The sequence below is a fragment of the Brachionichthys hirsutus genome, chromosome 13, assembly GCF_040956055.1.
Source record: "Brachionichthys hirsutus isolate HB-005 chromosome 13, CSIRO-AGI_Bhir_v1, whole genome shotgun sequence".
Taxonomy (NCBI): domain Eukaryota; kingdom Metazoa; phylum Chordata; class Actinopteri; order Lophiiformes; family Brachionichthyidae; genus Brachionichthys; species Brachionichthys hirsutus.
The window spans coordinates 1,480,283-1,500,757 of record NC_090909.1 but is presented as its reverse complement, the minus strand read 5'-3'; the positions used below and the strand labels follow the sequence as shown (position 1 = coordinate 1,500,757).

Genomic DNA, 20,475 nt, shown 5'->3' with positions numbered 1-20,475 from the left:
AGTGTGGCATTCGGTGTGTCCTCTCCTCTGAGAGCTGCCAAACACTCCGAGTCGCATCAGGGGAGAAAAATATATCAGAGGAAGTCTGGTAGAAAAGAATCTGCAGGATGAAGAAGGATGGTGGCTTGGAGATAAGGGAGGGAGGACGTTCTGGAAGGTTACTTTTGGAATCAGTCTTCCCTCTCATGCTCAACACGTCTCGCCCAGGAAGCAGTTTAGAAGACAATAGCTCCCTGTAATTGGAACGGATTCGGTGTATTCCCACACAAGCTCGAAGTCAGTTCTTAAATCGTCTTTGCCTCTCTATGACCTTCCATCTTACCTGCGTCGGTCACGTGACGTCGGCCTGACAGCGCTGCTCTGCGTTAGCTCACGCTAGCCGTCCATCATCCTCCCGCCATCACCTTGTTTCTTCTTCTACTGTTGTTATTTCTGTCTGCTCTAAAGATGTGCCGCCTGAGGTTTCTCCCTGTAACCCCTTTACTCGAGCTGACAGTCGCAAATGAATCTTTATAGTGTGACATTTAATGTTTGGCACGTGAAGCCCGCTGGGATTGTGATTCTCGTCTGCATGACGGAAACAGACTTGACTTGACATTTTTGCTCCAGCCAGAACCGATGACCCAGTTTACAAAAAAAAAAGAAAAGATCTTAAAATGCACCAGCTTATCATTTCATCATAAGTTGCAATATTGTGCAACTTGACAGATAAATGAACTTGCAAAGCAGCGCATGCCGTGGCGTTAGCATAGTTAGCATATAGCACTCGGTGGAGAGGTTGCTGCAGGATTTCGTCTTCCTCCAGCCTTCGTCAGACGTATCCAGGGAAAGACTCGTCTTTTCAGACCGTCTGTGCAACAGCCTCCCCTGACAACCCGGGAGGTCAAACCACTGTCACTCACAGTGATATGGAGAGAAAGATGGGGAGAGAGAGAGAGCGAGAGAGAGAGAGGGAGAGCAGCATTAAAATACAGAGTAAAAAAAGGAGACAGCGAGAAGAAAGGGCACACAGAAGGGAAGTGGAAGGGAAAGAGATGAGAATCCAAATGAATCTTCTTCACCCGGTGGACAGTTTGTCAAGCTGTGTGTGTGTGTGTGTGTGTGCCGGTGGACAGTTTGTCAAGCTGTGTGTGTGTGTGTGTGTGTGTGTGAGAGAGAGAGAGAGAGCGAGAGAGACAGTCTCTCTTACCTACTAATTGAAATGCGACGAAGTGTGAAACACCTCTTTAAAAGACCTATCACTGTGTGTGAAGCTAAATTTGTGTTTGGGGGGGTTTATGTGTGTGCGGTGCATATTAACTCCTTTTGACCGTCCAAAGCGTGTGTTTGTGTGTGCGTGTGCGTGCGTGTGTGTGTGTGTGCGTGTGTGTGTGTTACTCAACAGGGACGTACCTGTTTGAATGCAGCATGTTTATAGCGTACACCAAGCTGCTTGTGTGACTACAATGATGTCATACACTTATGATGTGTTAAAGCGAGTGTGTGTGTGTGTGTGTGTGTGTGTGTAATTTCATTTTGCCGTCTCAGCTTCTTGTTAAGGAGCCATTTAGAGCTCAGGTTGAGTTTCTTCAGCGCATCCTGACACCTCTTCACCGCCTCTCCGGATTCCCATCTTCTCTCCATCTCTGTCTCATTATCTCTGTGTCTTTCTCTGTCTGTCGTCTCTCCCCCCATCCTCCTCCATTCTTTCTCTCTCTCTCCTCATCCTGGAAAAGTCATTGATCCCGCAGCTAAATTACAGAGTATTGAATCAACCACATTCGTCTTCTTCTCCTCCTCTTGATGATTTTCTATCCAGGTCCAAATATGAGTCTGTCTTGTTAGTCATGGTGCGTGCGCTGTGTGAAGAGTTGAGTTTTGCAGCCCTTCTTCTTCTTCTTCATGAATGATTTAAGGTGAAAACTGGACAGGGACAGTGTATGAACTATTTAAAACCGTTCACCCGCCGAAGGCTAGAAGGTCAGACAACATGGGAAGCAGGAATTATAATATTGAAATGCTTTAGAGAAATAAATAAAATATTCTATGTGTGTAGCTTTGTGTGTTCTGTCGTTTTAGTGTTTCATCGGGTTTTCTAATGCATATGGGAAAATTGTGGAATTTGGAGATCTGTAATTTCATGAATTTATTTGTTTTCTGCTGTTTCTTTTTCTTTTTCTTTTGTTGAATCGATTCTGAAACAGAACACCTCGAATAATGAACGACTTGAACATCCTGCACAATTGTGATTGGAGACAAATGCTGACATCATCGTGGAAAGATTGACAAATATCAGAAAAATACGAGAATTTTCTGTGAGTTCTCATTGTATTAGCATGCTAACTGTTAAAGCTGGATGATGGTTATTTTTGCAGATTTTCGGAACAACCGGACAAAATAAGCGGTTCTGGTGGTGGCGGCCGATGGCTCTGCTGAAAGAGAAAGACAATGCCGATGAAATGAAGAAGAAGGTTAGTCTGGAGAGACTGGTCAGTGAGCGGTTTACGAGCAGTTGCTGTTGTTCTCCATGATCAGTGTTCTACGTAATGAAACCGGACCTGATGGATAAAAACATGCGCAGGTCCCAGGATGGGTTCCATGAAGCTCTCTGGTGGAGACAGATGTAATGGACGATGTAGAAATTTACAGGTATGGGCTCCATAGATGTTTGTGCAAAATCTAATCACACACATTGTTAGTAGCCGTTATAGCTCTGAAGCCTTTTTTGGGGTCTACTGGATATTTGAATTACTATCATTAGTGCACCAAAGGCATTATAATAAAATCAATATATTTAGCAACAATTGGAGAAAATCAATCGCTTTTTTTCAGGCGGTCATTTGTCTTTAGCGATAAAGTACTGGCAGATGGTAGCCAATCAAAATCAATAAAATCAATCAATGGCAATTATTAAATGTTTCTAACTAAATGTTTTACAACAACACCAATAAATGAAATCACTTTCAAAACCATTAGAACAGTAAAAGGTCTTCACTCTCTTGTGAAGGTTAAGAACCCCAGCTTTCTTGTTTATGAATGGGACTTCATACATGCAATTAAAATGTCACACACACACACACACACTTGTTCTGACCTCTGCGCAGTTGCCACAGGGCAAAGCGAGAGGAGGAGTGAGAGAGGAAGAAGCATTTCAAACAATTCTAGATTGTGTTTCTTTTACGCTGGAGCAAAATTATTTGAAAGACAGAACACTAATTATCTGCTTCCTGAGTAATGGCAGCAACAGGGCCTGGAACAACTTTAACTTTTGTTGATGTAGGAAAGTCATTTTTGACCCTGAGGACAAACCTGGTAAGAGTTAAAGTGGTGAGAGGAAGACATCTCAAAGTAGTTTCTTTGTTAACAACAGCTCATGGGGGGGGGGGGGGGTTCTTGAAACATATTAAAAAGAAAAACATGGTCAACACAACTGTTTTTAAACTAGTTTTTATTTAAGAAGTGAAACAGAATACCCAGTGTTGTCTTTGTGCTTTACATAGTTTCCAGCCGCCACCGGAGGTCCTGGAAAAACCTCGGAGAACGCAGAACTAAGCGGGAAGCTCCAGGTAAATCCTCACCGTCGCACTGTGAAGATCTGTAGAAATAATCGCACTCCGAAGTCGCATCGGGGCTTATTTACAAGGCCTCTCGCCACCAAGGTTTCATTCACTCTTAAAAAAAAGGTGCGGTGACAGACGGTGTCGTTTTTAAGTGTGTTTTTATAAATGTCTTTCTGTTGTTGTTTTTCCACATCTGAATCACCAAAGTTGAAGAATCAGAAAGAGCTTGTTATTTCTACGTACTGTACAAGGCATCGTCTACCTGAATCTAAACTCTTTCTTTGTGCTACTATCTTTAAACAAAAAGTCAATCAAATTAAAAGAACGTTGAAAGATAGAAGTGCTTTATATAAGAATAGGTAAACTAGCTTGTGGCTATAGTAGGCTACGGTAGTTCATAGTAGAATCTAAGTGTTTGTCGACGCGCTCTGGTGCTGAAGTATGGGCGACGCGTCTTCTCGGTTCGCTCAGGTATCGCCTTGCAGCAGCCGGAAGCGACGGAAAGAAACACAACTTGGAAGTGTGATGCGTAACGCCGAAGGGCTAAACCCGTCTTTTTACGTGACACAAGCCATTGCAGGTATTTTTTCCTCTTAAATACGACCCGGAAGCCGAGAAGGGGGACCCGCTACACACAACTCTCCATCACCCATGTTTCAGCACCAGAGGCAGCAGTACCTTCTACTTTCTACAACATTTTAGAATAATACGAGGCAGGCAGTGCATAAACCATATACAAAAAGAAAAAATTATCCCATCCCATCCCGGAGCGCTCCAACCAAAGGAGTTGTGCCATCTGTGTGAATCCCTGAAAGCGCTACCATGTTGATTCTAATCATCACACAGAGTAATGATGCCGGGGTAAAATTATAACTATGAGGCAACTGGATGCGCTAACATATGGAATCAGCAGAGTTTGGGGAATTGGAAAACTGGTTTTTGCTAATTTGATGGGTTCAAACACTAAAGAGTCACAACAGGATCACAAATCCTATGAACGGCGAGCTCTTCACCCAACCCTCCCTGACTCCCTGAAATTCAATTTCTCATAACTACATCGAACAGTGGTGAATCGAGATGTTGCAGGCATGATATGACTCATGTCTCTTGCATTATTGCTCTATTGGATATGAATTAAATGTTGCCCCAAGATGGAAATTTGTTTAAAGTTGCCTGTTATCTAAGAGGTTTGGCAAAATATTCCAAAGATTCATAAAATTGGCATAGATTCCATTATTAGGCTTCTTCTTCTTCTTCTTCTTCTTCTTCTTCTTCTTCTTTTTTGCATGCAGTAGTTGTCGTAATTAAAGTGGCAGATAAAAGTAAAAAGATATTCAGTAATCAGAAAGTGTCAAATGCTTTGGCATATTCGTAACAAAGGCAAAATATAACAAAGAAAAGTACAAAATCAATACAGCTACAAAACAAATAATAATTTAGGCAATAAATAGACAGAAACCAGATGAAATCTGTGAACACTGTGGCATCAAAATCATTACAATACACGAAGGAGGTTTGACCTTTGGAGGAAAATCAGGATATTTTAAAATGCTGACAATAAAGATAAATAATACGAGATTTAGTTTTGCAGCAAACATCCTGGGGGCTGAGTGGGAGCTTTTGACATGGAGGCTGGTTTGTCTCGCTAATTCCAACTCATTTTCCGCCGCCGTCTGCCGAAACAGATGTCCGAAGTAAATTCCAAACGGTTTCCTTGTCTGTCCGTGTAAGACGGAGTTTCAAATACGAATCGTTAAATAATCATTTCCAAAAGATAAAGGTGTGCTTCGTCACGCCTGCCATGCAACGGCAGGTTTTTACATCACGTGTCCTCTTCTGTGAAAAGGAAAAACTGTTTCTTTGATTTTTGTTTTATCGCCTTAAAGTCCAAAATCAGGTTCACAAAACCGGAAGTATCCTGATATTCTGGATTTTTGTTTTTTTAGTAAAAGAAAATATTAAAAACTCCTCTGATATTGATGATGCGGGAGGACGGGGAGACGAGTGGAATTGTGCTTCAGTGTTGTTTGACAAGGAGCGAGGATAAATATGGACAAAAACAGACCATCATAAACGATGACGTCGATTTGTTGTGCATTTTGTTTTTTTCTTTATCTTCAGTGATGCCCAGAAAACCTAAATCAAGCTTAAAAAACTTTTCACTCCACTTCCAGAGGAGGAAAGAGGAGAGGAAGAAGGGATTAGAGAGTCTTCATGTGAGTGGACGCGTCCTCGGTCTGTCCGTCTTCCTTCCGCCGCTCAGGCGTACCGTTCTTCTGGAGGGCGGGACGAAGCGTGGGGCGTGAGGGCAGTAAAATCTGATTTAAATACGGAGAAGCCGTCACTCCCCCAGCGAGCTCATGGGGGAGAACGCCCCCTTGAAGCAGGCCGACTCGTGATGCTTGTTCAGGTAACTCTTGAGCGCGAACGTCTTGTCGCAGCGTTTGCACTTGTAGTGTTTGAAGGCCGAGTGCGTCTGCATGTGAGCGCGCAGGTTGGACCGGTCGGCGAAAGCTTTGCCGCAGTGCGCGCAGCCGAAGGGCTTTTCGCCCGTGTGCGAGCGCATGTGACCCTGCAGCAGCCACGGCCGGCTGAACGCCTTGCCGCACACGTCGCACTTGTGCTTGAGGTCGTGGGTCAGCAGGTGCATCGCCATGGCGGGCATGGAGACGTAGACTTTCCCGCAGGTGGGGCACTTCTTGGCCATCTTGCTGTCGATGCTCCTGTGCGTCTGCTTGTGCCGGCTCAGGTTGGAAGACGTGGCGTAGGTTTTGCCGCATTCGCTGCAGGAGTGCCTCTGGGCGGTTCCTCTGGGGCTCGCCGAGGCTCTCCTCCGGGAGCGTCCGTCCATGATGAAGAAGGCGTCCACCGTGTATCCCTCGCTCACGGCCGCATCCCCGTTGATGTACCCCCCGGCCGACGACGACGCCTCAGACCTCGGGCTGTCAGGCTGGTCTGAATCTCCATGGATATCTCCGGAATAGGTGTTGTTGATGCGATCGTAGATGATGGATGGGTGGTCGGGGGACGGTACTTTAGAGATGACGGATGAGTCGCTTCCTGCCACATCATCGTAAGGAGATGGACTCAGATAATCGCCGACGTAGCCTGAAGGGAGAGAGGAAAAGGTTCAGCCTTTTGACCAGGACAGGGGGGTTGATCTGAAACTGATGGGTTGAGGGAAGAACAGAAACGTGACCCCACATACATCGATAGAACACGTCATTTTTTTTTTAGCTTAGCATTCGTTGCCTAATCCTGAACAGGGACCAGAGTCTGGATCCGGACTGCGGCCTCTTCCCCGTTCAATAAAGGTATAAAAGCGTAGTTTGCAGGAGACCGGCTTGCACCGGTTTGAAGACACTGACTCACCATCATCTTGTGAACTATCCACTACTTACAATACAATTAAAAGTTCTCTTATGTTTGTTAAAGCGCCCGGCCACAAATCATCCGCTGAGGTTCATTCATTATTCAGCCAGCTGCTCCGCATGTTGTCTCCTGATACTATGACTGATTACAGCCTGGCGTCTCTGCTTTCCTAAATATCAATGGAACCGCCGCGGATCACATTAGCAACCCAAGCATTACGCTTTACGTTTGTGCGTTCCCATCGACCTGAAGGCAAAAGCAGACGCAGGCGGACTGCAGCCCGTTGTCAGTTTGTCTAAAAACACCTTTGTTTTTGCAGGTGTTGAAAAGCGCGAGGAGACGCCGGCGGTATTTATAGTGGCAGGAAAGTGGTTTTGTGTCTTGGCCCGAGAGGAAGAGATGCTCTTCCTCCTCTTGGAGATCTTTATTTTTCATACGGGGCTTCGGTGAGCTCACTCTGCAGGTCAACAGGTGCACACAGTCTGAGCTGTCAGAGCGTCAGCTGTTCTGCACGGAGCATCTCAACATCCGGGAGTCCCCTGCTTTTGCTCAAGGGCACCCCCAGCACCCCAGCACTGATTGCACCTCACTCCATGTTGGTGACCTGTGCATGTAAATGCCTTCAGAAGCAACGTGCATGAATTATCCGTTGCCATTTTATCATGTCGGCCTCTTCATTATGTCTATTATTGGCTCCTTGGCTCAACAGGCCGACAGACTGGTAGGTAATCCCCCCCCCCCCCAGCCATGACTGTGGATCCGTGCCGATCAATAGCTCTCCATTTCAATTAGCACTCTGCCAGCATTTAGACACAGGCAGCAGACGAGATACTATTGCTGGTAATATCATTTCATGATACAGTTCTGAGAAAAGCTCAGAAGTTGATCGATAATACGATGGGAACAAGAGACGGGGATGGATGGAGGGAGGGAGGGAGGGAGGGGGGGCACAGTGAGGTGAGAGAGGGCGAGAGGGGAAGTAAGAAATAAGGAGCGATAGAGAAGGATAGAAGTGGTGTTAGGTCCAATTTGGTGTCCGTGGTTTAGGCGGTTTGGTAGCGGCGTTTAAACTGACGCCGGTTTAATGTTCTAGATTAAATGAAGACAGAAAACACAAAGGGGGGTAAGTAAAAGAGAAAAAGGGGTAGGTAAAAGAGAAGAGGGGGTAAAGAGAGGAGAAGAGAGAAAAATACATGAATTATGAAGATTCAATCATCACACTCTGGAACAAGGTAGTGTGTGTGTGTGTGTGTGTCTTGTTTTATAGAGCATGATTAAACACTTTGAAATCATGATCAGGTGTTAATTTTTAATCGCTATTAAGCATGTTTAGAACACCTCCAGTCATGGAGATTCAAACTGGCAACCTCCCAGCAGAGCAGCAGACCGATTGAGGAAACTTTCCCTGTAGCATATGCTCTATAGACCGTTTTATTTACTTACTTACTTACCTACGTTTCTGTATTTTCTTAAATGCAGTGGCGCTAAAAAGAAATTTCTTGTTTGCAACATGTAGATTTCGGCCTGAAGTTTGTGCAACGGGGGGGGGGGGGGGGCTGGGTGTGTGTTAGTTTAAACGTCGAGGCGAGTGAGGAAAATGTCCTGATTTCATTTCCTCCAGTTTGAACTGTCCATCGTGCCACCGGTTCTGTGAACATGAACTTCCCAGGAATGCGCCGCCCTCGGTTTAACGAGTTTGTATCAGCCGAAGCTTTCCGACCAATCACACGCAGCGGTTTCCGTTATCCTTTCCTTAAAACCCGGTTTTGCGAGCTGTAATTGCTGCACAGTACATTTCACTGTCTGCGCTTCCAGTGTCTCTGTTTGTCTTCGACTGTCTCCGTCTCCGTCTCCTTGTGTCAACTCCGCATTTGTTTCAAAGCACTTTAGCTGCATTAGAGCTGATAGCCGCTCTAAATGCTTATTAATGATTAAAATACTCTGCCGAGCCACAGCCATCCCTCTTTTTATGCGTCTTTGAAATACAGTGACTGAGAAGAGAGGGAAAGAAGCAATAAAAGACAGGAAGACAAAGACAAAGAAAGACAAAGACAGGAGCTGCAAGCTACAGAAACCAGCAGTAACTGATGCACACTGTTTGTGCTTTGGACACTTGTAGGTCACTGACTGCTTCCTCTGTGTGTGTGTGTGTGTGTGTGTGTGTGTGTGTGTGTGTGTGTGTGTGATACTGTGCACTCATCTGTGCAGGCAGGCTGGGAAATGTGCCGAGTAGACAGAAACACAGCAGTGCCTGTGAGTGTGTGTGTGCGTGCGTGCGTGCGTGTGTGTGGGTGTGTATGTGTGTGTGTGCGTGTGGGTGTGTGTGTGTGTGTGTGTGTGTGTGGGTGTGTGTGTGTGTGTGTGCGCAACAAGCTGCAGTTGCTTCAGTAAAACTCTAGTTGTATTTATAACGTGGGGATCCCGGCCTCGGTCTCTGCGGCGCTGCTGTGTGTTCTTCTGTTCGCTCTGCCCACGCCACACCTTCCTCTTCCTCTTCCTCTTCCACGCTCTTTCTCTCACATTTGACCTTGGTACAATGTGAACCCCACGTCCTTTAAAAATGCATCCATCACTAGGGGGCAGAGTCACGCTAACCTTAAATAACCTTAAGTTAATGTCTTTTGTTCAGGTGACTCTTATTGAAAACGTTTCCTCGTGTTTTACGTTCTACTCTGGAAGGAAGAAATCAGAGTTCTCGGTTGAATCTTCACAGTTAAACCGAAACGAGGCTCAAGAAGCATCATCAATCTGCATATCCTCATTTATTTAAGCAGCTTTAACGTAACAGTTTCACACGCCTAACCCAGATAGGCTCAAGGTGCCCCGCCAAAATAAAAGACCGATGTTCGCAACAAAACAACAAGGTTGTCAGCTCGTGGTGAGAAAGGCTAAGCTGTTTTATTCATACTGGTTTGACTCTCTCTTGCTGAAGCTCTTTAGCGTTTTGTGTTTATCCAGCGTCACACCAGTGTGTCAGATCAATGTTCTGATCCACAGCTGAAGGAAACAGCCTGACCAGGCAGCAGCGGCGCCGGGGCTCCCACGGTGCCATAATGCATCCACATGAGTATTTATCATGGCCTCCTGCTAAACTCTTTCTTCTGTTCTTCACTCTTTCAACTGGTTTCTTTGTCCCCCCCCCCCCCCCCCCCAAAATAAAATAAAAAAACTAGCAGCGCTCGTTCTGGTAATTTGGCATCAGAATTATGTATGTATGCCAAGATAGAAAGCCAAAATGTGAGATGTTGCAATTAAAATTTGAAGGAACTAATGGAGCTTTATTTGGTGTCTTTACAAGATGCTGGCACAGCGCGAGCCACACAAGAGCCCGTCCTCGCCATGAGTTCACATTTTCACACTTTCATTCGCACGTTCTGATCTTTTTAAGTTGGATTTATTATTTAGAAAAAGCTTCTGTTTCAAACTTCTGAAACTGTCATGAGGAATGCTTTCAGTGTGTGTGTGTGTGTGTGTGTGCGTGTGCGTGTGCGCGTGTGCGCGTGCCGGGGACCAACCTTTGTCGTGATGATGGAACCTCAGGCTGATTTCCTCTCTCCTGCTGTGACTGTATGAACTCTCCAGCTCCGCAGACGAGAAGTCGTCCAGTTTCACTTTCTTCACCAAGAACGACCGAGGCATGATGACGCGGTCGTTTACCCCGACAACAACAACAAAACGAAAACTCTCTCCTCTTCCAACTCGCTCCAAAGTTGACCAAACGGAGAAAACCCTCAATCGATCTTATCTTGCAGCCACTAATGGTGTGTTCGCTGCCCGCAAAATAAACAGCCTCGGAAGTGGGACGGAGACATGGCTTTTAAAGACCAGACAAACCGAGCGCTCCTCACGTGCGTCTGTTTTCAGCATAGCCTACCAAGTAAACAAATAAAGGTTTGTTGAGATTTTTATCTCCTGGTGACTCAACTAGCCAGTGGAAGACATGTGGAGATGCGAGTGACGTGGACGGGGGGGGGGTTCTTCACCAAAAACAGCCGCCTCTTCTGCCTCGTTCCGGACTGTTGCTGGTTTTCAGCACCGGACAGCCGCCGCTCGAGGTTTCAGCACCGGACAGCTCCCGTAGGCGCGAGACTCCCGTTCTCTCCGCGAGCCCGCCGCCACGGTCCGTTCAGAATCAGGAGGAAGAAGAAGTTTCCACAGCTCAGCTCAGAACTCCAGTAGAGATTCCCATGAAGCTGAGTCGGCCCAAAAAGGGGCGCTGGGTGTCATAAAAAGGTTCAAAGACGCAACCCATGAGCAAATGATCTGAAGAAACGTCCTCAGTTCGAACCGTTAACCCTGGAGTGCTGCTGGAAGACAGGATCGTCCCTCCTTCAGTCCGGACCTCCTCTTACTCTCCTCTCTCCTCGGGAGCTGCGGCTCTCTCTGATGCTCCACATCAGCTGTTGCAGCTTTATAGACCGAGAGGGGGGGGGGGGGGAGAGAGAGAGAGAGAGAGATATGTGGAACCGCTTAATTTTATTCATCAGAACAAAAAAAGAGCGTCTCGTCAGGTGGGACCGGCAGCGTCGCTCGGTGAGTCCGTGCAGGAATTTAATTATCGAGTGTTAAGTGCACGCTCATGCTGATTTTCATAAAGAGATTAGAGAGAATAAGAGACCTGCTGCAAAGTCACTGTCAAGCCAATACACTTATTTTTCCCAGTTGATTGGTCAAACAAATTGTTCTTCACATTTACTTTTTTCTGCTGATGGGTGTGGCACAAGTGGCTGTGCTGATTTAGTCAGGTGTCTTATTATTATTTTATTTTATTTTATTTTATTTTATTTTTTATTAAAACAGTTTAAAGCTACAAAGTAGTTCGTGTTCTTTAGCAGATATTCACATGATGATTTCAGTAAGAATGCAGTAGAATGTATAAAATGTACAAAATATAGTACCGATCACAAAATAGAATGAACCTCCCGCTCAACCGTTCCAGCATTTCTCGGTGAGTGATAACCATCAGACCAACCGCAGCTTGTCGTGGCACGTGAAGGCGGGCGGGCGCTTTTACACCGCAGCGCCCCGCAGACCTTTGAAACCGCAGGTGAGCAGGTAAATACAAGTTTGGTGAGTTTCATTTAGTGGCGACCTTGGCTGGGTCGCGGGTTGGCTGCTGGGAGGATGACGTATGATGTAACCCAGTGTGTGTGTGTGTGTGTGTGTGCGCGCTGCTTTATTTGTGTTGATGCGCTCTACTGTAGAACTTTCCTCTTCACTCTAAAATGTATGATAATAACGGGCTGCAAAAATTAAGCAGTTCTTCAACGGGATTAGATTGTTTATTCTTCATCTGAACTAAATTCAAAGAGATCATTTTCAGCAGAGAACCACTGAATCAACGTTTCACTCAATCCTCGTGCATTTCACACCCTTTTATTGGTTTATAGCCCCCTGTTTGGTGAATTTAGTATAAAAAACATGTTCGCCTAATTTTCTTTTTTGTATGAAACAAAAAAAACGTTGAGCCCACTTCTGCCTGTCAACAAGAAATACTGTATATTAAATGGTGTCCTGCGGGGGGGGGGGGGGGGGGGGTGTTGAGAGCATCTAGTCCACCAATTGTCTTTCGGTGCCGATCGATCACGCTGCTGGAAATATCAATTCTATCTGCTCTATTTCTATGATGGTGAAATTGTCCACTCCTTGTAATTTTTCCTGCGAGTGCAGCTATACTGCTGAGCTCAGCTAAGTGTGTGTGTGTGTGTGTGTGTGCGTGTGTGTGTGTGTGCTAGATTGAGTGCAGAGGCTGCGGGGACATGTGGAGACTGGAGGTTCATTAGCATAATAATAGATTCAGATGCATGTAGACCGACAGGCGTGTGTGTGTGTGTGTGTGTGTGTGTGTGTGTGTGTGCATGACTTGCGTGACTTTTCATTCCTCTGTCTTTTAAAGAGACATTTAAATAACAGGGTTTTCAGTAAGGCTCATTCAAACAGAAGGGTTTTACATATAAAGTAATATCCAGATGAGAGGCTTTCCAAACATCAACCGACAGAGACGGATAAAGAGCAGGAGGGGTGGAGGACAGACAGAAAAACAAAGAGAGGGAGAGGGACAGAGGGAAATAGAGACAGACCACTTATAGAGGAGAAACAGAAGGTCAAGCAAAGTATTGAATGGCAGGAGAGAGAGGAGAGATTTCGCTGATTTCACCCGTTTCGTTGATTTTTATTTAAGTGTTCTTGTCTTTTACGTTGTGCAGCGTATTACTGATGATTTATAATCTACCACTGCGAGCTGTGGTTTACGTTTAAATCTGCTTTAGGGACAAACTGCTGCTTGTGTGACGTTAAACAACGATGACAGTCTGTGTGTCAAGAAATAGTCTCGACTTACAAGCCTGAAGGAATCTGGGCGGATTCCGTTGCTGCTCGTCGGAAGGGAATCACACAGTTTTCTCAGTGAGCGGTCACTTCTTCTCTGCTTTTTGATCGTGTTGGTGGCAGCAACAGGTTCTGTGTCGCACACAGAGAGTTAACGTTTGTGTATCTGTGAGTGCGAGGATAAAGTTTTTTACGGGGGTTTTTTCCACTACAGATGGATCTGGTTCGACCTTTCTTGACCTTTAAGTCAGTGCAACTCTGTCAGTGACAGAACCGGCAGAAAGAAGAAGAAGAAATATATTTGGGATATGCTAAATATTAAAAATTCTTGAAATCCTTAAAGCAAACTGAGAAGCAAAAAAAAAGACGTTGTCATTCCAGCTCGTCCGAGACAAGACTCTTTATTTCTATCGTGTTCTTAAAGTGAAACGGTGCTGCTTACCTTTTCGGTAACGGAAAATCATCCGTTTGGGATGCATTGACATGTGAACAGAGGGGGGACATGACAAAACAGTATAAATGGGACAAGAGCAAAAAAAACGGGCGGCACACAGCTGGCCATTATAAACCGAACCTGAGACCAACCAGTAAAGCAGTGATGTGCGTGTCATCTGGACGCGTATACGGCCCTGCGTGTGTGCCATGAATATGTATGTTGTATGTATAAGATGTGACCCTGGACGTTAATATGTATTGGGTGGTAATGAGGCGAATGGGCAGATCAGATGGATCCTATTTAAATGGTCACATGTGGCTCATTAGGGTCGGTCCACACGGAACACCTGGTCCCCCCCCCCCCCCCCCCATGACCAATGCACCGCCAGAATTATTATATACAGGTCTGCGCCCACCTGACCAGTAAAATAAAGCAGCATGAGAGCAAGCCTTGTAGTTTGCGTTGCCTTTAAGACGGCGCCTTAACACCTTTCTAAGTTGGAACGATCATCCCGTGATGACTGATTCAGTTATTTTGCTTCGAAATGCAATGAAATCCCTGTTTTCACGGAGCTAATAGTGTATTTTTGGAATCGGCGACAATCAAACTACAATCAGCCAAATGTAAGAACATGTATTCCTGCCAGATATTAAAACTGGGAACAGATTAGTCGCAAAAAATCCGCAGCTGCCTCTTAAAGCATTCTCATACTTGCAAATCAGATCAGAAACCACATGAAAGTTTTCCCATCTCAATAAAGATTCATTTTGAACGACCCTTTCATGCTCCAATGATTGGCGTCTTTGCTATAAAGGATAACGATTCATGGATTCTGCGTCTCCCGGCTGTCAGTAGTTTAAATTTGCCATTAGACAATGATCTGAACACGTTACGACGTCACTAACGTGTTCCTACATACTGATGGTCTCGCTTTCTTTATCTGAAAACCACCTTTATGAACCAGAGCTGCTGGCAGACACACAGACAAAGAGACAGACGGGTTTATGAGTCATTAATTCAAGCAACGGCGGTTTATTAACCAGTCTGTGTTCACAGCTGGCCTCCACCTGATACCTTCAGTATCCCCGAGACTCCTTTAAATATCTGTGTGTGTGTGTGTGTGTGTGTGTGTGTGTGCGCCTCATGGTGTCACGCTGCTGTAAATGAAAAGAAAAGGTCTGACTTGCATGATGAATCGTTCTTTTCAGTGAGAACTTATTTTAAACCCTTTCACATTTCTCACTCGTCACAACTCTCCTTAGCCAGATGTAAAGTGTTTAAGTGAAGAAATAAGAAACTAAAAAGTCACTTGGGATGTGCTAAACTCTGCCCGGCATGGCCCGCCCCCTCCCCTGCCTCTGATTGGCTCTGTGTGGCAATGAGGTTCCTCATGGCTCCTTGCTGTATGAGAAGGTGAGAAAGGTTCTATATCAGCGCCAACGAGAGGCAGAGCCGGGTGGTTCAAGGTGAAATATCACTGCTGGTTATGGTGGCGAAGAATTGGTCATTTCCAGTTGCCAATAGGTGGCGCTATAACCGCAAGCTGATACGTAGCATGGACGCACAAATGTTTCCAAAAACATCACCCCTTCCAGGGATTTAAAACCACCATCTCAGCCCCGATGCTAATTACCTGTTCCAAATATTTCATTTATTATTTTCCACACGGATTCCTCGGGAGAAATGCGTGAATTTAAATAACGTTTCCTCTTCCTGCTGAATTTTTGTTTGTCTGTGTTCTAATTGGACTCAATGAAACCAGCGAGGAGCAAATGTGATGCATTTGCCCGTCTTAAAGCTGTGGAAATTGAGACACCTTCAAAGGACGTTCTTTTCTTTTTTCTTTTTTTTTTTGCAGAGTTAGTCACATCCCAGAAATTCAAAGGCGGTAAGATGAGAGAGGCGGATATCAGAAAATCTAAAATTAGAGAGGTTACAAACAAAGCAGAGCTGCGTTTGATTGGCAGCCATGTTCTTGTGATTAAAAGATATCAAACTGTTCTAATTGTGAAAGAATCCACCCCTGACGTGACGCCGCACTCTGATCTGTTTGAGCTCAACAGTTTCGACATGTTGATCTTCGTATGAGGAAACTTTTTCACGCGGTTCCCATGATGCAGTGGGATCTCAGACCGTCAAGACGTCTTTTGCACGCATGTGAAACGCCACAACTGAGCGGTAGTTATTGAAACTGTCTCTGGCTTCGTGCAACAGCTCAGCAGAGACATGCAATTCAGTGGGTTAATTGGGTCTAGGATGCACACACACACACACACACACACAGGCATGCACACACCAACACCAAATCCTCTTAGCTTTATAATGAAGGAAGTAGAGGAGGAAGGAGGAGAAAACAGACAGAGAGCGGGAGAACAGGGAAGAAGCGAAAGAGGGCGAGGATAGAGAGATGAGAGGAATGAAGGAGACAGAGATGCAGGTCAAGATAAAAGGATCAACACCGGGGGGGGGTGCTGCGATGGGAGGAACTGAGAAACGAGAACCAGAAAAAAAATTAAAAAAAGTTAAAGGGGTGACAGTTAAAGAGTGGATTGTAAAATAACAATGCTTTGTTGCCATGGAAACAAACATTTTTATCAGCCCGAGCGGTGAGGAAGTAACCTGCTTGTTAAACCTCCTGTGCTATCTTGTTAAGCTGTTGTTGTGCTTGTGCGATCAACAGTGTGTTTGCGGTTTGCACCGTTCCCTAATGAAAACACCGCGGGCACAGGTTCTGTTTTGGGTTTTCACTCCCCACAGATTTGATATTAATTACCATATTCTGTCTCCAACGATGGTGCGAGGTTTTGAAACGCTCACAATGGTAGCAGAAACGTTTGTGCGTCCTGTATTTTGGTATTTAGGCTGTGAAGTTGTCGAGAAGTGAAGGTTAAGGCGTTTTACTTCTTAAATTCTGACATTCAGCCTCATTTAAGATTGAAATCTGTTCGTCTGTTGTTGGAAAGTTTTCACATAATAGCACCAAAATAAAAGCTGGCCTGACGCTCTGATACAGACGAACGTATTCAAGCATTATTGCCATCAGTTTCACATTCATTCGACAAAAATACGGAACATTAGAGAATTCTGCAGCAGACAACAGACAACACAAATACCCCACATTTCAGAGAGGAAAATATGTCTGGTATTCCTCTGGGGGGGGGGGGGGGCTGTGATCATATAGACAAAATGCTCAAATTAGGTCAGTTCACATCGACAGCTCACACATCGCCTCACGTGCCAATTTCAACGCATCCCTTTACAGCACACAGCGGTGCCAACAAACAGATCAGACGTGAGTCCTACACCTGATGATGTGAAGCCGGACTGACAGCTCGTCTGATAGCCTCCCAAAAGTCACGCGAGGATTTCTGCATCTGCACCCAAATCAAATCTGCCCTCATTCCGTTTCCTGTTTCTGCATGCATTGTATCGGCTGCAACGAGACCAAGACCCGCCTCATTCGTTCTCCACGGCAGGTTTTTATCACCGCAGATGGATTTCTGGGCACAAGCAGGACTTTGACGGCACCGCTAACCCTTTTGGGTGAACGTACAAAGATTCCGTTTCCACAAAGAATACATCTTTTTTTTTTCTTTGTTTCAAAGCTTTTTAATACTACTGCTTAGAAATGAAATGAAATAGATAAGGAAATGCTTCCTCATTGGTTGGACGGCCTTGCCATCTTGTAAAACCCTGAATTGGAGTTTTGTGTGTCGTATAAAGATTCCAAATGTCGAATATTTGTTCATCACATCACTAAACCAGAGACCAATAGATTTAATAAGAACTAATCATGGCTGACTATCCCTAAATAAAACCATCCAAAGTTTGGGTGCTGCCTGCCAACCCGCCGCCGAAACGGATGATGGAGTGACGTTACATCCCGTCAACGTCAACTTATCCATGCAGAGTTTTAATCCCATATGTTATATAGCGAGCGCGTTATTGCACAATATTTTGTTGGCCAGCTAAGACATTAAACGCATCAGAGGAGAATATCATATAGACGTTTGGCACGTCCGCATACCACAGCCAATAATTCCCCATCTCTTTTTCCTCACTTCCAGTCTCCCCCCCTCCCTGATACTGCTGATTCCAGCGTCACAGAGTTGCAGAGCCCTGCATTTCTTCCATTGAGTTATACCACATCTGCTCTAGTCGAGGTAAGGATCGTATCTTTCTTCTGAGACAATGATGGAGGACAGAATTTGTGTTTGACGGCCAGAAACCACATAGAACACAAAGTTTTTCAAAGGGAAAAGGGGGTTTAATATAGGATAGAATAGAGCAGATCCTCCTTTTCCCTTTCAATGGGCTCGTTTTTATTAAGGTTCAATCGTTTCTATTGACTATAATGAAAAGATATTCAGATTTTCTTTTACCCTTTTCTGTTTTGCATGCTTACTTTCCCAATTTGTCAGACGACACTCAAACAAAAGACTTTCATTGTTAGATAAATGAGAGGGAGTATCTCACCGCGTGTGTGTGTGTGTGTGTGTGTGTGTGCGTGCGTGGGCGTGCGCGTGTGCGCGTCTTATAGGACGCAGAGGGAACAAAGGATTTCTATGACACAAGGGGCCTAGGACGAAGCCGAGGGGGGCGCCGGGTAATGGGGGTTTGAAGGAGCTGAGGATAAATTAGGAAAAAGCTGCCCGGCAGAGCCACGGACAACAGAGGAGGGTATCAGAGGATAATTGTGGCATAAATGACACAGGAAGTTTTTGGAAGACATGCTTTAATGGTTTTAGGGTTGAGCACTTTGAGGACTTTCTTTTCTCTCCAGTTTCTGAGCCTCGGAGGCTCAGACCCAGTCCGGTTGAGTCAGGGACGCTCAGTTAATGGGAGGCTGCTGTAGGACCGGTTAACTGAATTCTGGGGCTCCGAATGTAATCTCAAACGACCAAAGTCAGTCTGAGCGTGCAAAATTTAAATCCTGCTTTGACATTGCCTTAAAGCCTTTACCATGAAATAGATAAGTAGAGGCCTGTTTTCCCCTAATCTCCAGTTTCTCGCAGGACCGAAATGTAAAAATACTGATAGAAAAGGAAAAGAAAAAGCCCCTCTTTCCTGGAATTGCTTAGAAACGACTAATCTGCATCAGCGTGTTGCGTTGCGTTTTCTTTTCTTTTTTATCTCTATGAAGAGCGAGTATTTAAAAACAATCACAAAAGCAAAACAATCACTGATTTATTTCTATTAACTAACACACGATTAAAAGTTGTTCTGCATCCTAGAAACACCGGCAACAGACACAACATGGCCGACGTCTCACAAATATTGTGACACAACTCGTCCATGTTGTCACGCTTTTCTGGGACAAGCTTGGTAGAATCTGGTTTGATGGTTGATTATCAGCTCTCCCCCAGACGTCTGTTGTTACCCCGACAATAGACTACCATCACCATCCCCTCTGTGTGTGTGTGTGTGTGTGTGTATGAGTGTTTAATCATGCAGCTCTTATCAGCGACCGTCAGACCTGCGGAGTCTCCGATGTGTTCCCCGCTGATAGCTGCGAGCACCGAGGTTATCCTCCCCCATCGGAGTTTAAAATAGAGAACTAATAGACCTCTGCTCGGAAAATAAAAGCCGGAGATCATTACCAGGCGAGAAGGGCAACGCTGTCGAACAGCAACCGGAACAGCTGATGATCCGCCGGCCTCTTGATGTTGCAGTCTCTTTTTTGAGGAGCTGGGAAAGAGGCCGGCTGGTGGAACGCTTTCCGTCCGCCATCTTTTAAAAAATCGAATGAAAATGCGCTTCGCCTAGCGTGAGATCTCAGCTTCTTCCGCCCGGACTAGCTCTGTGTTTTTCATGCCTTTTGATAAAATAGCCTGTTCTTTGAAAGCATTTCCTGGATCAGTTGCTCAACGTGAGGCGTTCAAGTTCGACTCGTGTCGTCTGATTTCAGCTTTGATGTCAAGAGAGAGAGACAGATGGAGGAGGAGGGTGAAAAGATAAAATCAGTCATTAGAGTCTATTCACTCTGTCCCTGTGGTGCCAATGGAAAGGCTCTTAACCTGGTCACACACACACACACACACACACACACACACACACTAGACAGGGGAAGCTGTAATGAACAGTCGAGGGAGTCCATCGCCCCTTCTGTTCACATTTAGACTCTTGATTGGCTGAGACCTCTGCCCATAAAGGTGAAAAGGTCAGAAGCGTGACCGTAAGCGTGTATTTCTGTGTGTGCATTTCCACATATATAGAACATACAGAAAAATCTTTCCCTAATATCCAGAATGAGCCGCAAAAGAACTTTCATTGGGAATAAACTCATCTTAGTGGGTCAGCGTGAATGCAGGTCAGCAGTTCCACGTCTGTTCGGAAGTGTGGGAACGCCGGGCTGCAGCTGACAGCTCGTTAACAGGAGGAGATCTGACCCCCCCCCCCCCCCCCAGATCACCCCACACCCGCACCTCCACCTCCTCCACGCCTCAAGCTCTGCAGCAACAAGGTCAAATGCAGAGGTGGAGGAGGGAGCTGTGAGACCGGCTGGAAGGTGTTTCTGCTGACATTTTGCTAAGCTACACACACACACACACACACACACACACACACACACACACGCACACACACACACACACAGTAAAAGCCAGCTCAGGCCTAAGGACTGATTGAGTAAAACTAAAAGAAGAGACAATAATTCCCTCTCATGTAGCCTTAGAATCCTCCAATCAATTACATTTAAATGTAAATATAACTAATAATGACTTTATTAATCCCACTGAAAGGTTTCATTCTGACATTCTGAGTTTAGATTTGCTGTTAAACTTGTTGTCTGGTGACAAGAGT

The 20,475-nt window shown here is 45.3% G+C and overlaps 1 protein-coding gene across 1 annotated transcript; it reads right to left on the bottom strand.

Annotated features, from left to right (window-relative positions):
* Positions 1-5,880: 5,880 nt before the first annotated feature.
* LOC137903213 (transcriptional repressor scratch 1-like) lies at positions 5,881-10,550 on the bottom strand. Its single transcript, XM_068747351.1, has 2 exons — positions 10,427-10,550; positions 5,881-6,647 (listed from the first exon to the last, which is right to left on the bottom strand). Exons 1-2 carry the CDS (start codon positions 10,548-10,550, stop codon positions 5,881-5,883), a joined length of 891 nt encoding a protein of 296 aa, XP_068603452.1.
* Positions 10,551-20,475: the final 9,925 nt, after the last annotated feature.